General features: G+C 35.8%; 1 protein-coding gene across 3 annotated transcripts in view; it reads right to left on the minus strand.

Annotated features, from left to right (window-relative positions):
- The window catches only part of KCNH7 (potassium voltage-gated channel subfamily H member 7), a 501,818-nt gene extending 480,288 nt beyond the window's left edge, over window positions 1-21,530 (minus strand). For all 3 annotated transcript variants that reach the window (XM_047721924.1, XM_047721923.1, XM_047721922.1), the window contains exons 1-2: window positions 21,236-21,530; window positions 19,335-19,565 (exon numbers count right to left, since the gene is read on the minus strand). In XM_047721924.1, coding sequence (XP_047577880.1) covers window positions 19,335-19,565; window positions 21,236-21,311 — 307 coding nt within the window. In that variant the 5' untranslated portion in view covers window positions 21,312-21,530. The remainder of the gene's footprint in view (window positions 1-19,334; window positions 19,566-21,235) is intronic.
- Between the last annotated feature and the right edge of the window lie 687 nt (window positions 21,531-22,217).

Here is a 22,217-nt window from a genome sequence, read left to right on the forward strand (position 1 = left end):
GTTTTGATTTTTATCACCATAGATTAGCTTGTCTTTCCTAATATTGATCTATATATAAATAAAATTATTCACCATTAACTATTGTTAATTTTTTTTGCTCAACATATTTTTGAGAATCATTTATAATGTTGCTCTTTCATATTAATAGTTTGTTATTGTTTATTGTTGATTGGTATACCATTGACAGCTATACCACAATTTAACTGTTTGCTTGTTGATGAACACTTGCATTGTTTGCAGATTGGAGCTATTATAAATGAAGTAATGCAAACATTTTAGACAAACCATTTTGTGGACATATATTCTCATTTGTCTTGGATAAAGACCTACCTAGAAGAGAAACTGCTGGATCTGAAGGTAGGTGCATATTTAATTTTATAATAAAACACTGAACAGTTTTCCAAAGTATTTATACCATTTTATAATCCCATTAGCAATGTATGAAAATATCAGTTGCTCCATATTCTCACCAACATTTGATGCTGTCAGTCTTCTCACTTTATATATTCTGGTGAGCATTAAATAGCATCTTACTTTGGTTTTAAATCCTATTTCCCTTTTCATGTGCTTTGAAGGCCATTGTATATTTTTCTTTTGTGAAGTATCTGTATGAATCTTTTGCCCATAATTTTTATTTGTGTTGTCTTTTCATTACTGATTTGTAGACATATGCACATATTTATTATATGGTATATGGTATATATACACATGTATTTAAAATATAATTCCTTAGTCAAATAAATATATTGGAGACATTTTCTTCTCAGTCTATTGAATTTTCTTTTGGGGGGGGAGATAAGTCAATAGTGTATTTGTTTTTCTTTTTTTTTAACATCTTAATTTTATTTTTTCAGTGTTCTAAGATTCATTCATGTTCTTAATGAAAGTTTTTGAAGCACATAAGCTTTAAATTTTGATGATGTCCAGTTCATCACTTCTCATTCTTATGGATAATGACTTTTAGATATTTTCTTGGAAATCTTTGCCCACTCAAAGTTACAAATTTTTTCTTGTTTATTTCTAATATTTTGTAAATTTAGCCTTTATGTTTAGGTCTACAAGCTCTAACAAATTAGATTTTGTGCATAGTATAGTGTAAAGGTCAAGAACTACTTTTTCCATCCATTTTTCCAGTTAATCTAGCTCATTTATTAAAAAGACTGGCATTTCTCCCCTCTGAATTACTTTGGTGTTTATAAAAAATCAAGTAACTATATATGTGAGGATCTATTTATGGACTATCTGTTCCATCGATCTACTTAATTGTACTATATGCCAATACTCTACCATCATGATTACTGTAGCATAATAGTAGTTCTTAAAATCAGGTGGTTAGAGTTCTCCAACTTTGTTCTTCTTTTCTGTAATTGTTTTGGCTATTACATATCCTTGGCCTTTTCATATACGTTTTTGAGTCAGTTTGTTACTTTATATAAAAAAAAAAACTGCCATAATTTTGGTTAAAATTGCAGACTGATTTGGGAAGACTACATGTCTTTATAGTATTGAGACTTCTAATTCATGAACATGTAGTATCTCTGTATTTACTTATTTGCTCCTTAACTTCTCTTAATAATATTTGTGATTATTTTAATGTAGATGTTTTGAATGTTTTTGTTAAATTTATGATATTCATGCTGATTTTATGAATATTTTAAAATTTTATTTTCTAATTTTTTGTCAAACCATGTAAAAAATGGTAAGACAAGTGATGAAAGTTAAAATCAATAATGGGACAAACTAATATTAAGTGCTTCTGGTAATGCTCTGAAAAGGATACAGTATCATTTATATTTTATATATAACACAAATCCATAAGTTAAGAATTAAGTTATGACGATCTGTCAACCATATTCAAACTGAACATTCTACAAAACAATGAGCCCATATCCTTAAAGAATGTCAATGTCAGGAAAGACAAAAAAGGCTGAGGAAGTCACTCAGTCATCCATTTAAAGGAGACTAAAGAGACAAGACAACAAACTGCAATGTACCATACAGGTTGAAACCATGAATTGTTAAGAACTAATTAGCTAAAGAGCAATACAGGGACAACTGTCAAAATTTGAAGGGCATATTAGATAACAGTATTGTATCAATGCAAAATTTTCTGAATTTGATAATTAACCTGTGATTACATGAATGAATTTTCTCATTACTCATGGATAAAACTTTGAAGTATTTAAGGATGAAGGGTCATGATCTGTACATATAATTTTCAAATGTCTCAGCAAAATAAGTAAATAGGCATAAAGGAGCAGTGTTTATATGTCACACAGAAAATGTAGAGAGAGATAAAGCCAAAGTGGCAACTTGTAAACAAAAGCTGAATCTATATTATGGTAATATGAAAGTTCCTTATAACGTTTTTGCATCTTCTCTGTAGGTCTGAGTATTTTCCAAAATAAAAATTTTAATTCAAGTGATCATATGATCACTTTAGAGTCAGACATATGGATTCTTCCTGTAATTTTAAAAGAATAATGTTAATCTGAAAAAGAATAATGTTGATCTGGGTGACATTTGAAAGAAAATAATACATTTTGCTTTCCAGCTGCCAAAGCTTTCTGCCATGTCCACCTCATTATGCTTTGTTTGGAATAGGGAGTTGAGAAAGAATGCAGGGTATGGGACAAAGAGAAATCACTCCTAAACCAAGAATATATGCTGCTCTCTTCTGTGACTTATTAAGGCTAAATTGAAAATAATGCTGATTTGACAAGCTGTGTGTGTGTGTGTTCCATCCTAGTTCATTAAGAGGGGTAACATTTCGGCCAAAAAATATGATCACCCACAAAAATGCAACTTCTATTTCCACATATAAATCAATGTATTTATTCAGGTGTTTCTTTATTCCATGAACTTTTATTTAGCAAATATAAAGTGCATGAGACTCCACAGATGGACAGGAAAACAAAGCAGTGTGGAGGGTGTAATTCCCTAAACTTCCATTTATTTTGCTCACAGTCTTTGGTAATGTTTCATCATGGGCAATGACCTCAACAATCAACAGTATTTTAAAAAAGATAGCTAACTGAATCTGGAAGGAAAGAAGGACTTTTATAATTACTGTTATTCATAGTTGTTTCTGTTGTTGTTATTGTTTTTCCTTTATGGATTATAACACTGCAAAAGCTAAAGTTATTTACAAACACAATTTTCCCATTCAAAAATTACTTCCTTTATGTTTGTATTGGATCTAGAAAAATACAAACAATATGAGAATACCAGTTGTATCATTTTTGCTTAACTTTCCTCTGAAAAACAATGGCTTACTGCTTAATTTTGATTTTTTTATAATTACATCTTTCTCTTTAAATTTGGAAATATCAACTTCCACTTAAAATCATGAGAACTAATAAGTTTAGTGTGTACTGAAAATCTGAATGAATTTATTGTTTCTTTAAATTGCTTTTATTAGAATGTTAATAACTTTCCGCTTTAATGCTATCTGTCCCAACTTATCTGGGGTTGTTCCTCCTACTTAATACATATCCTTTACACAACAAATTGTATACACGAAGGCAGGCTAATTTTATCACAGGATTACAAACAGACTAACACATATGACTAAGGTCTGACAGAAAAGCTGGTAAAAAGATGGTTGGTCACACACCCTGTACACACCATGTTTTAACAGATCCCAAGATAAAGATCCTTTACGGGACCTCTGAGAGGCAGAGGTACCTTATAGAGGACTATAGGCATTCAACAATGAACTCAGTCTCTTTACTTTTAGTCCATTCTGCTCGTATGACTCACCGTCGTTCACAAAGTGGCTGAAGTTAAGTCCTTTACTAAGAACCTTCAACATGGTATTTATAGAAAGATTCATTTGTAGTCTTATTTCAAAGAGGTCAGCAGGTGCAATATATTCTTTGGAGAAATTCTGACTCATTTCTTTAGATCGCAAGATACTGTCTTTGTCTACACAGTAAGCATTTTAGGCATCACAAGAATGAGTCGCTACACTTTTAAACTCACTACTTTCAGACTCCTACAAAATGTTCATGAAAAGTCTGCACTACAGAATGGTATACAGTTTGAAAACCTGACACACCGTGACAGATATAGGTTGTATTTACAGTGTTCAGACATCCAATTTGGTCAGTTCTGGATTTTTCATGTTCTCCTGGTGTAATTATTAATAAATTCTCCTTTTATATCAAAAAGAATCCTGCTTTGGATAATAAGTTATATGGTCCCCTCAGCTACACGTGGGCATCTATATCCATATAGTTTATTGAAATCAATAGGTTTCAATTAATTCCATATCTTTGAGCTGAATAAGATATCTCTTGCTTCCCACTAAGCTTATGAGGAGGAGGGGTGGACTGACCTTACACCTCATTGTGACCTGAACTTACTCTTTCAAAACACACAGGTTTCTGGAGTACCATTACTGGAACTGGTTGCAATGAAGCTGAAAGACATCTGTGCACAGAGTCCAAGTTGCCCAGACTGCTGACATTATCAGGGCAACCGCACCTAAAACAAGATTCAGCATTTCAAAATAGGTCTAAGGATAAATTATGCAGAATTTGAGGCCACAATCTCCAAGGTAAAATTTCTGGGATTTCACATTTTAAATTTTTAAGAAATACTGCTGATGTCTTCTTTTACCTACTGACATCAAAATTTGGTTCACATTTTTTATTCAGTCACACATGCAGCTCTAGGTTTCTTTTTGAGCACAACGCTCACTTAGCATATCAACTTACTATGTATTTTTAACCCAATTCTTTTTAACACATATTTTTCCTGTTTGTATTATTTCATTTGTTAACAATCCCCTTATACTTACTGGGTGCCAGGAGGAGTTATAAGTGTTTTTACAAATATGGACACATTTAGTCTTTGCAAAACCAATAAGATAGGTTCTAGTACTACCAGAGTCTCCATTCACTGATGATGAATCTGAGGACATGGTAGTTAGGTAACTTGCAGAAGATCACACAATGTGTATGTTCACATTTAAAACCTAGGCAATATGACTCCTCCATGATCTTAGCCACTATGTCATGTTCCCTCTTTACCATCCTTTCCAAATAAACAAGAGATGACTTCCAGTTTATTGAAAGAAGTAACTGGCAGATCAAATGGTTAAGAGAGGGTGTTTGGGTGGCTCAGTTGGTTGAGCGACTGCCTTCGGATCAGGTCATGATCCCAGAGTCCTGGGATCAAGTCCTGCATTGGGCTCCCTGCTTCATGGGGAATCTGCTTCTCCCTCTGACCTTCTCTTCTCTCATGCTCTCTCCCTGTCTCTCTCTCAATTAAATAAATAAAATCTTAAAGAAGAAACAAACAAACAAACAAAAAAACCACAAATGGTTAAGAGAGTTTGTCTCATGTTTTAATGAATTGATTTATTTAAAGATTATTTTTGATTAGCTACTTTTTGCAAGGTACTGAATTATGCAGTGGGGAAAGAGATGAATTTATTTTCAAAACACCAGAAGCAGGTGTTTGTTTAATTGCATTTAAGAAAAGAAGATCAGAAGCCTCCAAATTTAAAACATTTACATGCCTCAAATCAAAAAACAATTCATACTTTTCTATCAAGATAGGACTTGACTCTACAGATGTGAACACTGTGGGTGTCAGGGCCAACACCTGGACAGGAGGCCTGCCCAGGGGGGTCCTGGAATTCTGAGGACATAGGCTCTGAAAGAAGACAACCTGCACTGACATTGCAGCTATATTATAATACTATTTGTGCAGCATTGGCGAGTTTATTGACTATCTTTTCAATCTGTAAAATGGGAATCCCTACTTCATAGGAAGTTGTGAGGATAGAGAAAAATGAGATTTTAGAAGAGTACCATCGCATTGTAAATGCTCAATTAATGATAGTTAATATTATTTAAAATGTTCCAACCACACTGCATTATCCAGCATTGCCACAGATGGATAGTTTCACAGGCTCAGTCTTAACTCTGTAGCAAGATACCAGTGTGCATGAATGTAAATAGACTAAAATCAGCAAAAAGAACAACAATCCAGCATCTGATTTTTCACTTAGGTTATGCTTAAACTAGCTGTGAAGATGGGCAAAAGGTGACTATTTCAATTCTGGAACAATGGGATTAGTAGGAAGGGGGCCTGGTTAAAATACTATAATGTCATTACTGAAAGCACTTTTTTTTTCTTGGAATCTTCAACATAAGTTTGTTTCTTGGAATCTTTAACATAAGGTAGCACATATAACTTCTTCTGGAATGAAAAAGAAATGTCTGGAATTTCTTTTGCTTGTCTTCTCCAGGTGAATCAACATGCAGCTAATGTAGTTAAAAGGTATAGCTTCATCTTCATTCTTTATATTTTAATTTTGAAATTCTATAACCTCAGATATTCTAACTAAAATATCTAAGCCTTCTCTTCTGGAAAAAGTGTTTTAAAATGTTATTAACAATTTTTCAAATGCCATATGAGAAGTATTTATGAAAATATTCTTGCCTATTTTTTAACACTCCAGATTAAGTTTCATTAGCTGAGCTGTAGCTCAACCAAATATTTGTCTTTATTTTCTTTTACTGAAGACAAATTAAGAATGATATTATGAAACTGACTTGGTAAAGATTTAGAGAACATAATCAGTATCCGTTACACTTTAAAAGTAGATTAATAACAAAAGGTATTAACAGAACTCTTTTACATGAAGTATTCTCCAGAGGGAAACTGATCATTGAAGTTATTGGCATCCTCAAAGGAGCGAATAATTAAAACAAAATGTTGTGCAACTCGCACTGTACTCACATTGTTGTGAATATATTAAAAATAATGAATGTTGGTGGGTATGAAATTTCAGTAGGCCACCCTCTGCTCACTCTGGAAACATGAACTGCAAAGAAATGAGTCCTGCAATTGTAGAGAGAGAACTGAGTAGGAGCCAGCTAACGGGACAGTCGAGGCTGTGCATCATTAGTGGCATTTCTGTGTAGTCCTTCATTCAGGGAGCAAATTCAGAGAAGAGCAATCTGGGAATCTATAAATCCTACTGAGCTTTGGTTAAGTGACATTCATTATAAAGAACACCTAGAGGGAAGACCGGAGAATTGAGTCACAGCTAGAAAGATCAGATTACCTGAGCTCTGCATGTCTTGGTTAAGCAAGGCAGCCTAGGAAGAGAATGATCTTTGTCTGCAGTCATTTCGGCAGTGTTATATTGGATAAAGTTACAGGTTTATCAACTACTATGTTCAGTTTCTGTCATTTGTTCATTTCTTATATATTATTGTGTATTCTAAGCATTTAATGTCATTTATGGTTTCTAAGTACATTTTGTTTCTGTTACATGGTATTTCAGCTGAATGTTTATTATTATGAGTTCACTACCTTTCATGCCTCTCACTTTAAATCTAAGCAAAACTGTAAAATATTTAAATATGTGTAGCTACACATGTATATACTCAGATGCAAACTACCAAATAAAAACTCTTTTCATTAATCAAGATTTTCATTGTTATTTACACAGATAATACAAAGTACAAAATATTGAAAATAACTTCAAATCCAATTTATTCCAAATAGAAAGGACAAAATGTCCACAGAATGCTGCTAAGTAGTCAATAATTAGAACTAGTTTCTGAATCTGAGGCTTGGGAAGCAGTCAGCAAGTTACAGAAATGAAAATGTGAATGTGAAGAGTTGTTCTTAGAAAAGCGATCCTGGTGTGGGATGAGGGGTCTAATCTGCCCAACCAGCTACTCAGAGAGAATTCCATCCCTCCCTAGGTTTGGCAATACTGAGTACTATTTTCTTTAAAATAAGAAAATAAATTGCATCAAATATTTTCTACATGTGTTTTTCAATAAAGATTGCAGGTTAAATTCAGTGATGAAAAAAATGATGTGCTTCTTTGGGTCAACAAGAATTTAAAAGATTGCCCATCTTTACTACTCACAGTAAATGTGCAATTAGATGCATCGTTTTTGAAGTAGAACTCAATAAAAGGTAACAAAAGTGCTGTTTTACCCAGCACTTATACTACTAAGAGTATACACCAAGGAAAACAATAGCACAAGTGTGCAAGAGAGCCTCTTTGTATGTGTTTACAACTGTGAAAAGTTGATAAAAATAAAGTATTGTTGGTAATACTTTACTTCCTTTAATGTAATACTTTGTGAATATTCAAATAATTTATGGACTGTCCATGTGTTAAGTGTTACACAATGACTAATTTCTGAGTGAGGAAAACAGGCTACAGTTTGGTATAAACACTGGTCTATATGCTGTCCTGGTCTCAGCAAAGAAAACAGAAAGTGTGTGTGTGTGTGTGTGTGTGTGTGTGTGTGTGTGTGTGTGTGTGTGTGTGTAGAAAATATGCTTGTTCTTTAGGTGTAAAATTATAGGTCCTTTTTCCTGTTTCTTCTCAATATTTCCTAATTTTTTGACAGCAAAGTTAAATCACAGTGAGAGAGAGCAGAGATATGAAGTCCTGGTTGAGGTGGTGAAATCCTGTTTCAGGGACGTGACTGATGAAGTGTCTGCTGATACCAAACAGGCCTTACCATCTCAACTTATGACTCTGGGTTTGGGGAAAAGAATGAAATGTGTTGGGAAACCAATGCAAGTATGGAGCTGTTTTCAGTGCTTAGAGAAAGACTGCAGAAAAATACATTAGACTAATGGCAAGGATTTGTAAGTATTTTACTCTGTATATTCGACTAAGGACATCTAGGGGGAGCTGGGATTGCTTCAGATGGTCATATACTATTATAGAACATACAGATATATTCTTTATGTTATTTACCTGAAGATGCCCCCATCAGAATCAGCTGACTAGGTAGGCATTAAAGATCTATCTGGACTGTCCTGGCCCTCTACTTCTCTCCTTCTAGGCTAACTAAAGAGGGGTGATTAGTTGTCATGTCTTTTTAGGAACAGCTACAGATTAAGTATTACAATAAGTTGCTTCATAATATATAAACCACATGGCAGCAAATTATTAAGTTAGTTATAAACAATGTAGGTTTTACAATTTTTACAATTCTCGCATCTAGCAAGATGACTGGCACAGTATGTTGAACTAATTAGACTTCTTTAAATATGCTACCTGATCTTTTCATTGGTAAATGGGTATATCCTTAGATTCTTTAAAATTTATTTATTTATTGCTCTCTCTCTCTTCTTTTTTAAAAACCAATGCCTTAACAAAAAAGCCCTTCAAAGAGTTCAACACTGAGTGCAAGAGACAGACATAGAAACAAATTATTACAAGATAATTCATAAGTGTTTCTAACAGAGCTAAGAAAAAAAACGTTAGAAAATGTGGACAAGGTTGCCCGGGACCTTTAGAGAGGACCAGGCACAGAAGAGTATAGTGGCCTTTGGGCAGAGCTCAGAAGCACAAAATAGTAGGGTGTATAGCAGAAATTGAGACTGACATTTGGAAACATGATGAAGAAAATTAAAGGTGTTTTAAATAAACCACAGGTTCTCTACACCAGTAAATTTAGGATTTCCCTTTTACATACTAGTGGTGAAATTTGCCAAATCATGTAATTTTGCCAGGAAACAAAACTTCGTTGTAGGAAGAAGAGGATAAGAACACAAAGAGCTTCTGCCATTAAATCACACTAACATAAGCGTTTTCTTCCAAACTTTTTATTTTTATTTTTTTTAAAGATTTTTTATTTATTTATTTGACAGAGAGAGATCACAAGCAGGCAGAGAGGGAGGAGGAAGCAGGTTCTCTGCTGAGCAGAGAGCCTGATGCGGGGCTCGATCCCAGGACCCTGAGATCATGACCTGAGCCGAAGGCAGCGGCTTAACCCGCTGAGCCACCCAGGCGCCCCTCTTCCAAACTTTTTAGATAAGAACTAGATAAATAGTAGTCAAGGATCCCTTAACTAAAAATATCCCCCAAATCTAAGTTGATATAATTTACAGTCCCAAGTGAGGATACTTTTAAGAGGAAAAAAAAAGTGCCATTAATAATTATGCAAAGATTACAGGCATATACTAGCTATCCTCATTCCTCTGCAATTGAGCATCCTACCTGACAGAGATCCCTTCTGAGTGATACAGTTCTGTTTAAAGTATAAAACAACTAGGATAAATCTTCATCCAATTTTTGGTGTGAATTAAATCAATCAGATTCACACCTCAGATAATAAGAAACCATAATTAAGAACTACCATTAAGATATACAATATGGAATAGGTTGAGGCTTAAGAAGTATACCATTTAGAGGCTAAGTTTACAACCACAGACAAATTTAGATTTTAAATTGATCTCTATTCTACTTGTGATCCTCAGTACTTTACTTAACTTCTCTGAATGTCAGTTTAACCTGTAAAATGTGATAATATCTATTCCCAAAGCCGTCATGAAAATCAGATAAAGCAATATATATGAAGAGCCAGTAACAAGATTGGAACTCGATTAACATTAGTCGGGAGAAGAGAAATAAGGTGGAGGGCTATTGTCTATGAACTATAGCCATGGGACTCAAAACCTGGAGAGCACATCTGTGTTTATAAAGGACCTAAATAAATATGTAGTTCAAGGGACGCCTGGGTGGCTCAGTGGGTTAAGCCGCTGCCTTCGGCTCAGGTCATGATCCCAGCGTCCTGGGATCGAGTCCCACATCGGGCTCCTCGTTCCGTGGGGAGCCTGCTTCTCCCTCTGCCTCTGCCTGCCACTCTGTCTGCCTGTGCTCGCTCTCTCTCTCTCTCTCTCTCTCTCTGACAAATAAATAAATAAAATCTTTAAAAAAATATATGTAGTTCAAGATTAGCTGATTGACACTACTAAAGAAAATGGATGGTGCATATAATCAGAAAATTTTAACTAACTTAGCTCAGAGAAGTGCATGGGAACGTGATGAAAAATTGTTTATATAACATATGATGTTGCATAGCTCTAACATTGATTTTATTGAATTGATGTGATCTTTGTATATTCAAAAACCTAAGGATTATGATGTCAATATGTGATCTTTTCTAACAAAAATGGATTTTTTTTTAATATAAGTACCCTATTTAGTTTGTCCTAGATTTTATTCTTTACTTGATCTTTGAGATATTGGTTATGAAACCACCACTAACTTTATACTTTTATTTTTGTCGTCACACCAGTTATCTTGGGTCATTAGCACAGGTTTCACTAATTAGAATTAACTATGGTGTTCTTCACATAAAGGTCAAAAGTCAGCATGAGAAGCAACAGCCATTCTGAGGTGTCTTGAACCCATGCTGTTACTACATGTTTCTCAAAACCAGTATTTCGGACAACACAGAAGAATCAATGTCCTATCAAAACAAATAAACTGACAAATAGGAGCACTCCCAATGATCCTCAGGAAAGAAGAAAAAACAGAATAGAACAGGAAGAAAAAACCCCAATAAAATCAGCAATGGTGAGAGTCCACTTTCTATCACAATGTCACCCGACTGGTCACCCAGAGGAAAAAGCAAGTAAGCCAGAGCAGCGTGGCTGGGGCAGCCTCCGCAGATCCCGCCCGGCACAGTCTAGTTCAGATGAGTTCACAAACACAGCTGACGACCACGGGCGAAATGCACTCATGTCCTCTCACACTCCTCTCCAGTCCTCACACACCAAGCACTAGCTGGGGATGTCTTACTCATTTTCAAAATAAAAAGTAGTGTGAGACATTCCACAAAACAGTGGGAACCATGAAAAAAGGTTTGTTCACACACAGATCTACTTAAACAGAAGAAAGGGCACAGGGAGCATTCTCAGCCACCATTTGGACTGCCCATGGAAAGACTGCTTTGGGTTTTGGTTTTTGTCTTTAAGATTTAATCTATTTGAGAGAGAGAGCACTCAAAAGAGAGTGAAAGAGAGAGAGCACGAGCAGAGAAGGGGATGCAGAAAGAGAAGCAGACTCCCCACCCAGCAGGAAGTCTGACACATGGCTTGATCCCAGGACCTGAGATCATGACCTGAGCCAAAGGCAGACACTTAACTGACTGAGCCACCCAGGCGGCCCTACTTTGGTTTTCTTAGTTAGACATTTCATATAAATTAAAGGACTAAGAGAAAGATATGGAATGTTCAGTCATAGCAAAAGGAGCCTAGTATTTGGATTTCTCTTAACCCACCTATGACAAGTGGCAATTTTACCTTAACTGTTCAGTAATGGAACAAATTTCCTCACTATGTTGATTAATGTCTTACTCTGATAGTTTCTCAGTAGTTTAGCACTTTTGCTAAATGCAGATAGTTCAGTTAAGAGAGAGAAGACATTCATTTGATGATCATAATTCATAATAATTCTTAATTATTATTAATAAACTAACTTTATTATTTTAGATTTAACACAGTCATTATTGAATGGCCCTGAGAGCAGGCTTCACCGTCAATTAAGAATTTTCAAGAAACACTGAGAAATAAAATGTTATACTAGATATAAAATGCCAACTCTGGGTAACTTATGTAGTCAGTAGAGAGTTTCAAACGCAGCAATAAACTCAAGTCAGAAATGAACAGGAGAGAACTTTAGGTTTAGCTATTACAAAGAGCTTGTTGGAGATACTAGTGAGAGTCGTTTTGATGTGGTGGTGAGCGAGTGATACTCGGGTAACTGGTTAATTATTTTTGGTTAATAGCTTCTCTCTAATGCTTTATTAAATATTTTCTAGCTATTTGCATAGTTATAGGAAATGAAGATGATTTATTCCTTAGCTTATAAGCAAAGAAATAGAGTCATTGATAAAATTCAGGTGGAAACTGTTCTTAAGAACATTTTAGAAAGAAAAATCAAAATATTACATATTCCCTATAGCTCACTTTTGTGAAGATCTCCAGATCTCAATCTGTTTGATTCTCCAGAGCTATGGTGCCATTTCTCATCTTCTCTTCATTCTGTGTCTGAATGCTACTTAAGCACATACTTCATATCAGGTACTCTTCTGTATATTCTGGACATAGAAAGTAATAAGACTCAATATTTTCTTTGAATGAACTTTAAAAAACAGATAAAATTAACTACAATAATATGTAATGATATATAGCATATTTCATGGGCTACACCAGAGGTTAGAACCAAGTGTTGTGAAGACACAAAGGAATGTTAATATTCTGGAGCAGGCAGTGGGGGCATCAGGAAAGACTTCACAGAGAAGTCTTTTGATCTGTCTTTGGAAGGATGATAATAGTTTCTTTAGGGTGAGAAGCTGAGGGAAAGGCAATCCATTCAATGAGGCTTTCCACTGTTTATTACAGATGAAAGAAAATTTCCGAAGGGTGAGCAAAGCCTCAGTGACATAAGAGAGCAGGGTTTGTTTGAGAAACTCAGAGCAGTCAAATATTATTGAAACATAAGACACATGAGACAAATGGAGTTGGCAAGTTATTCAAGTAATTGGTATTTTTTGAGTACATATTATGGGCAAAAGACCAAGCTAGAAATAATGCTATGTATTTTATTGTATATAACATACTCAATCACTCTAACAAAGTGGATGTTATTCTCCAAGGATGTATCAGGAAAGTAACTGAGGTGCAAGGAAGGTAAACTTGGTCAGACCTATGAATTCAGCTGGTTCCTCTAAACATACCCTACTCAAAAACCCAAGCAAATTCAACTCTGAAGGGGATGAAGTATCCTTTTAAAGAGTCTAGAACTTTATTCTGAGAGCCTTAATGAGTTAAGATAGGGTTTTTAAGTCAAGGTGTATCATAAGGGCGTTGAGCAGCCAAATATGGTGAAGTTGCTAAGGGCTCAGATGTCACCACTTATAAGCTGTGCGATTTGGTGAATTAATCTCTTAGGGTCTCAGTGCTTTTTCCCATAAAATGGGGATGATGAGAGTTTATGTTTTATGAGACTGTTGTACTCATTTAATATATGAAATTCATTTGCAATGATGCTTGGCTCCAATAAGTCATCAGTATATGTGATTCTTATTTCAAAAATAGCTCTCTGGACTGAGGACTCTGAGAAACAAACTGGGGGTTTTAGAGGGGAAGGGGTTAGGCAGGATGGGTGAGCCTGGTGGTGGTTATTAAAGAGAGCATGTATTTGATGGAACTTGCATGGGGCGCTGGGTGTTATATGCAAACAATGAATCTTGGAACACTGCGTCAAAAACTAATGATGTATCGTATGGTGACTAACGTAACAATTTAAAAAAAGTAGCTATCTGACGGCATTGTAGAGAATGGATTGGGGAGGGAGGAAAACTTCAGTCCTCAATATTCTCAAAGAAGAATGAAAAGGGTTTCAACTAGGGCCCTTGGCAGGGATGGAAGAATAAAGGTCACATTGAGAGATACTTCAGATGTAAATAATGAAAGGAATTGGTGAGCAGTTGGTTTAGGGAGGAGAGGGAAGAAAAAACAAAACAGAAAATGATCTGACCCTGAGGTTTCTAGTTTATATGGCCAGATGAATGTTGATGTCTTAACATTTCATACTTCAACTGCTCCTTTCCTGTGAATTAATTATCCTAGGACTCTCCTAGCTGCTGACTGCCAGTAATTGATTTAGTGACTATTTATAGTGAAAAAATAAAAATAAAAACAATGCTGAAAGCCACTAGAAGCCAGAAAGCCAGTTCCTCCCACTAAGGCTAGCCTATCCCTATTGCCCTAAACTGACCCTGTTCTCAAGTCCCTTGGGTGTGAAAATAACTGAGAAGTTCTCCCTGAAGCCTGCAGACATTGTGGATGGATTCTTTTTAGAACCAGAGCTGCAAGAGGTATGGTGCTGGTGGGTGGTAAAAAGGGGATTGATGAGCATAGCACAACTTCAGTTTTGGGACATTTTGTTTTCATCTGGGACAATAGTAAAAGTTTTCAAGGAAGAATGTTTCTGGAGAATTTTTAGTTTCTCAATAAACACACTGATCAAATTTAAGCTCTATATAATATCCAGAGTCCATGAGATGTTACAAAGTTTAGGTATATGAAAGACAGTATTTTAAGATTACCATTACAGTACTCTGTTGGATGAAACAAGAGAATGTATAAACAAAAAGTTAAAATGAACACCAAAATACATTCTAGGCCAGATACTCCCTAAAAATTTTTCTTAATGCTTGAATTACATATACATAGAATATAATTCCATTCTTCTCTAAAAACTACCATCTGTATCTCTACTATACAATTAAGAAATTATGAAGGTGGAATATTTCACATGTCTATAACTTATAGTCTATAAGTTTTCACATGTCTATAACTTATAGAACTATTAGAAGATTTATTTTTGAGCTATTAAAGTTTTAAGTAAACCACATTGCTTTAATAAGTTAGCATTATGTATAAATGACAAAAGGAGACAGGAAATACACAAAAACAAGTTTATTTTACAGTAGGGAGATAGAGGAAGAGTGGTAATTAACCCCAAATTCTGTTCTCCATTTATATAAAAGCTTCTTCATTTCGTAGTCTATTTTTCCTTTAAAAACAATTTCATGAAAACATCTTGGGGTTTTGAAGATAAAAGTGAACATTAGTCACTCCATAATACAAATTTCTGAAAGCAGAAATGAGTTTGTGTCCTCTTCTGCATCTCCTCCAATAGCATGTTCCTCTAATGCCTAAAAAATTACCTTAAAGAGAGGTGGCAGCACTCAGTATACACTTTCACCTTTACTTCCAACAATGCAACACTTTCTAAAAGGTCTTTACAAAAAACTCTCAGAGATGGTAGATTTAATGTTATCAAACCAAAACCTCTTTTGAATTTAGCTGGCTCAAACACTGCCTCTGGAGTTTTGTCCCAACATGACTGCTGCCCTGTCTGGATCTTGTCCCTGTCTGGATCAAGAAAGGACTTCCCTCGGCCTCTTCTCATCCTTTAGTTCTTTGAAAGCAAGGCAAAGATAGGGACATCTCTGATTTGTTAGCAATTTTGCCATTGTACCATGCCTGAGAGCATAATGGCAAAAATATAGGAATGCTCCAACCTCTAAAAATAAAGCATTTTATATGTCCTGTTTTCCTACTGAGTTAAGACCTTTATTTCTTTTAGAGAAACTTACTTTGATTTTCCAAATGTTTAGAGTTGCTTGACAATTTAAGATAAAAATCATGTGTCTACATATGCCTGAAGTGGAAAAACACTTCAACTGCTAGCTCCATTCCATGACACACTCCAAACCTGACAAGCAATAAACTGAAAGATGACTGACTTCTCTGTTTCCTTAGTATTAGCATCACCTCCAAACTATATAACTTATATTCACTTAATAACTGAAGTGTTTGTTATTCCTCAATCCAATCTAATGCTAAAAAAATTGTTTTTATTTTCTAAGTAAGCTTTATGCCCAATATGGGACTTGAACGTACAACCCCAAGATGAAGAGCCACATGCTCTACTGACTGAGCCAGCGAAGCACCCCTAAAAAGTTGTGCTTAAAGTGAATGTATTATACTATTAAAATACATGCCCATCCTTGTATAAGCCTCAGTGTAATTATAGTTTTGTATAATTAGAGCTTTATGTCAAAAGATTTACAGCTTTATCACCTCAAGCAATACTTCACAGCTGCCAAGAATGATTTATGCAATAATGACTTAAACTGTAAAATAGAATCCTCAAAGGAAGGGCTGTCAAATATTCCTACTGCAAATAACTAGTTTTGTTTTTTTTTTTTAAAGATATTCTGGTAAACAGCAAGTTCAATTGTACCTGATAAAATCACATCAAGTAGGATGGTAGGAAGTGTTGTTTCCTAAGAATGATCAGGCAGTTAACCATGCATTGCATCTAAGTGAACTCATTACGTAGATCATGGTTTTAAACTGCTTATAAAGCCTCCGGCCAATCTGAGAGACAAGCTTTCAGAAATAATACCATGCACAAGTTTTTGCTACACCAGAATGAGTGAATGGAAAAGTGGAAACAATATCTCAACTATTAGTTAATTTGCCCATTGTGCTTATTACATTCCTATCTGTATTCCTATAAAATGCCAAATAGAGAATAAGTAAAGGAAGCATTTACTGTACATACTTAAGAAACCAAGAAACCTTCCAAAAGTAAAGAACCTCAATAATAAAGAATTAAGGAAACTTTGAGAAACAAACCAATACAAAATGTTGGTGATTTTATCCCTTCCTGCTTTTATAAATATAGAGTGGTTGGCAGGTCTCTAAGAGGCAAGACTTTCAAAGCATTTGAACTTCACAAGCTCTGACTGAATTTGCAGTTGCCATGTGAATAAAACCAATGCACTTTGAAGATTCTATTCAAGGTATGTGAACTAGGCTCAAAAACACAGGTTGATTACATTCAGAGCAAACAAGTCCTACTGTGTCTTTGTAATCTGAAAAGGTCATAAAATTAATCTTTCTCTTCGGAAAAAGAAAAAAAAAAAGCTTGGCCCATCATCTCATGTACCCCATATTAAAAGTGAAATAAGTAGCACTTATCATTAGCTCTAAAGATTACCAAGTCCTTGTAGACTGAGTCAAATCTGCAAATGAAGCCAACAGAATCAAAATCATCACCAAAGGTTGATATTTATATACCTAAGCAAACTTTCAAGTAAATCCTCATCTAAAACAAGAAGGTTTTAATTTATATAACCAAGTGCATCCCTCGGGTAGAAAGATTTGCATTAGTCAGTGTACAAGCATCTTTACTGTAGAAACTTTTACATTCATGTTTTTGATCCCAGATTTACCTGCCTTTCTTAGGGGTTTTGAGATAACTTTACACACTCCCATTGCACAAGTTACACAAGGTTTTAAAATAGCACCATTCCACTTGAAGTATAATAAACAACAACTTTCATTTCAGAATATTGTCTGAAAAATATAGTGAGTATCCAAGTGATCCGAACAGTCCAAATTCATTTTATACCTAAATTATATAAGTTGAAAAAATTCTGAAATGTCCTAAAAAACATAAAGATCAAATGCTGACCAACATGCCCTGTATAACCACAATGCAAATGATGTCAGCATCATGATAAATATTCAGGTGGGGAAAAAATGTCAGACATTCAAATTATTCCAAAAGCCCAAATTGTTGGCATCAGATACACACATACAAAAGTTGCATTTGGGTAGTGAGAGCCTTAGTCCAAGAAATGCTTTCAAGACAACAGAGCAATTAGGCTATTTCTAGGAAGCCAACACCACTGATTGAAAAGTGGTGGTGGTGGGGAGGGGGGTGAGAAGAACTTTAAAAAATCTCTATGTTGGCTGATAATCATATAATTGTTTTCATTCCAGATTAACTCAAAGTTATGCAAACCTGTTTTTCTATTCATAGTTTGTCACATATACTCATTCAAGTTAATGTTAAGGAAAATTTAGTAATTAAGAACTGTAATTTTCTTTCATAAAATATTTAATTGTAAGAAATAAGAGGAAGAGTTAAATCTTTTCTGTGCTAGAATTTCTGCTGTGTATTTTATCAAATAATTAATCAGTATCTCATATAAGCTATAACACATCACTCGTTTTTTCATTTGCAAGACTTAAGGGTTTCCTAAAACATCTGACTACATATCCCTCTGCCTCACTGATTTCTATCAATGGCAAAAAAAAAAAAAAAAAAGATAATGCAACATCAATAAAACTAACTACAATATGCATTTTTAGCTGATTTATCTTTAAGCACTAAATTGTCAAATATCAGTAAATGTGCACATTTGAGAATGTGTATTCTTTCAAATGGGTATATGTGAATATTCATACCTGTGAGTTCATATACTATATATGGTATGTTTAATGAATGCATGTGTATTAAATGAGTATTTTTTTTGAGAGCGGTTATAGATCAAACATATTATGTTCCCATAACAAGCCTGAAAGAAGGAGGAGTACCCTTGAAGTTGAGGTGTGACCTTAAGTTTGAGGTACCAATTTTGTTGCAGCTAAAATATGAGTACAAATAACTCCACAGTATCATAATTCCTTTTGTCGATTTCTTACTTTAGGACAATTCTTCAATACATGAACAGCTTTTATTATCTCTATTGCTCTATTGCTCTATTGCTCTATTGCTCTATTGCTCTGTGAAATATTTTCAAGCTCAAGCAAATAAAACTCTGTATTTCTCTCTTACCAAATACATTACAATACAATCAGTAAATTATTGGCCTTTATGTTATTCCCTAGAAAGGGGAGAAAGTAAGACTGATTTTTGGTACTTTGTTCTCACTGATAGTAAGTTACTACTTTTGAAGAGTACAGAGTACCCTCATTCAAAGAAGAAATTGTTCCTATTAGTCCACTAATGACAGTATCCATATTTTTTGAATCCTAAAATATATAAAATATATAAGCAAAAAATATCTACAACTGAATATTTGGAGCTTCTCTGCAAATGAACTTTCAGTAATCAGTTGTCAAAATTTCATTTCAATGGAATCAAATAAAAAGAATTCTAAATAGATGAACTTTACCATTTTTGTGATAGTAGGTGACCTCCACTTTCCTCTCCTCTGACCCCAGCAATGCCTGGGCAATTTGGGCAATATCATGTCTCTTGGTCTCAGGCCCATGGAGAAAGTCGCAGGTGCACGGCTTTTGCATGACATCTGGCCTGGAGAAACCAGTCATCTCGCAGAACCCATCATTGCAGTAGATGATGGCACAATTTTGCACTCTGGCATTTGCAATGATAAATTTTTTATCTGTAATAAGAAGACAGTAAGGCATCTTTTAGAGAGCTTCCACAAGATTTTCATAAACACTGGAGGAAATTGTTGCATAATAGGAGATCTGAAATGCAGGTGCTTTCCAAATTGCTAACTGCCCAGGGTTTTAAAAGGAAAAAAACAAAAACCCTAAACATGAAATTAATGGTCCTAAGTAGTTTTATCAAGAAGTATTAAGGAACTACTCTTCAAATTTTGAGAATGTAATTTCCCAAATAGTCTACTTCTTAAGCCTTGTGACTCCCAAGGGTACTAAGGCACACTCAAACAAGCAGCTGTCCCATTGATATTTCCAGAATGCCATTTAATTGTAAGATAAATATTTTCAAAGGCAAACAATGAAACATCTTGTAGCTGACAGATTTCTTACCTCAACCTTGGCCCTTAAAAGTACAACTTTCTCAAAGTAGCTATTATTTTTGGATTTGACTTTTCTCTATCCCTCTAAGGCATACTACACATTCGTCGTGTTAAAAAAAAAAAACATGAAACTGTTAGCAATCAAACTATCTCATGTTAATTAATAGTTCAATAATTTGAATATTCACCTTTCATAATATATATTTTCCAGAAGATAAAAATATTTACACATACACAGGTAAGTATTATGTCAACACCTTTTCACTTTTACTTTGTGAGAACCTTGAATTCCTTTGTGATAGTAGGTATTTTAATACAAAGGACTTATTAAATTTTGACCACAAATTATATTTATTATTTCCAGATAGAATATGAACAGGATACATTAGTTTATTTTATACACAAGGTACTATATCCTCATGTCACTAAATACAGCGCTAAAACAACTGCAAAATGCACAACATAATTGTGTGTTAATGTAGATTTAAGGAAATGTTAAATATGAATTAACAAGGATTTAAAATTAATATATTTATATAACAACAATTCATTCCTTATAGTTAGTCCACATCAGAATGTTAAATTTCTCTATATTCAGTTGTGGGGATTTACTTACTACATTTCAATTTTCAAATTTCTTGATGGAAATTTAGGGAAATGATGAAGAGGAAGAAATATTGCTTTGAATAATGAACCGTTTGCATTGGGAACCAGTACGGATCAGATATTGCTTTTTCCAGATTATCCTTCTTGGGATATATTTGCATTGATTCAATGCAAAGTTTAGCTTCTATAAACTAACAGCAAGCAAGCATCCCTGCCATAACACAGCTTTGCGATTTAACCAAGGTAAAATATAGTTTGCATAGCCGCTTACATCGCTGCTACCATTTACATTCTCTTGTTCCAGTGGTATGCTCTGCCCTACTCCTGACTTTCTAAAAGTGTACAATTAAACAGCCTCAAAATATAAACCCATGTTATACTAGTACGTTCCCTTTAAGATAGTAGAAGAGTAGGACATTAAGTAGCAAAGCAGATAATGGAGCAGTGGGAGAGGAGGATCAGATTGCCTCCTATAATGGAGACCATAATCTAAAATGTAAATCAGAATTAATATCTGGGGGAGAACACTCCTGCTGCCATTCGAACCTCCTGTCTCGGTTTCACAGCCTGTTAACTTGAAGGAGCCGGGAGTTGCCGGCTCCTCAGCCTGTACGCTGCGAATGCCAAGTGCACTGTCAAAGCAGAAAGCGAGGGAGAGAGAAGAGAACAAATGAACTTACTTTGCCCTTCAAATTTCCGTATGATGGTCCCCAAAAATGTGTTTTGTGGTGCCACATGCCCCCTGCGAACAGGCATGTTGACCCCGGTCTTCCGAGGAGCGCTCCCCCCGAGCTCTGGAGTTCTCCCGGGATCTCCTCGGCTAGAGCCCAGGCCAGCGCGCGAGCCGCTCTTTGTGGCAGAGCATCCTCTTTTGAAACCAGAAATCTCTTCCCATTAGCACCACTTCTAGACACCCGCTTTCCCCAGCGGAGTCCAATCCATCCCCTTCACCTTCCGGAGGGGGCCTCGCACCGGACTGCCTCGGGTGAGAGGGTTTGGGGGTGGGGAGAGGGAAGGAGGCGGGGTGAGGGGGGTGGAGGGGGAGGGAGGGAGGGAGCGGTGGGGGTGGGGTGGGATAGAAGGGGGGCGGGGAGTCACAAGGGCAATCGATCTGTTTCTCTTCTCCCAAACAGCGCCAATTTCCCAGTGCAAATGGGCTTAACCTGGCGGTTGCCCAGAGCTGTGAGGATGGCTGAGGGGGGGATGGAAGACTCGTGCGGCTTTTGCAGGAAGGCGAGAAAGAAAAGGAGGCTGGGGGGGGGGGGGCGCTGGGGGGAGTTGACGTTTCTATCCCCGCCCTCTCCCCTACACACACACACACACACACACTCTCTCTCTCTCTCTCTCTCTCTCTCTCTCTCACCCGCGCGCGCGCGCGCGCGCGCGCATACACACACAGGCACACACACATACACCCTTTATCCCGAGAGCTTGGGCGCCTCCACAGCTCGGATTACTCAAGCGTGCTTTAACGGAAGCCAGCCAAGAAATCTCCAAAACTCAGTAACAAACAGCTACTCTGGGAAGGTGATCTCCACGGCCACCAGCCACAGGGCTCCATCCCTGAGCTCCTCACGCCGCAGTAGCTAAAACACCCTTAGCTGCAAAGAAAAGACAGGTGGGAAAACAGTCCTTCAGTGAGGACTATTTCTAAACTCTGGT

The sequence above is a fragment of the Lutra lutra genome, chromosome 3 (genome assembly GCF_902655055.1).
Source record: "Lutra lutra chromosome 3, mLutLut1.2, whole genome shotgun sequence".
Lineage (NCBI taxonomy): Eukaryota > Metazoa > Chordata > Mammalia > Carnivora > Mustelidae > Lutra > Lutra lutra.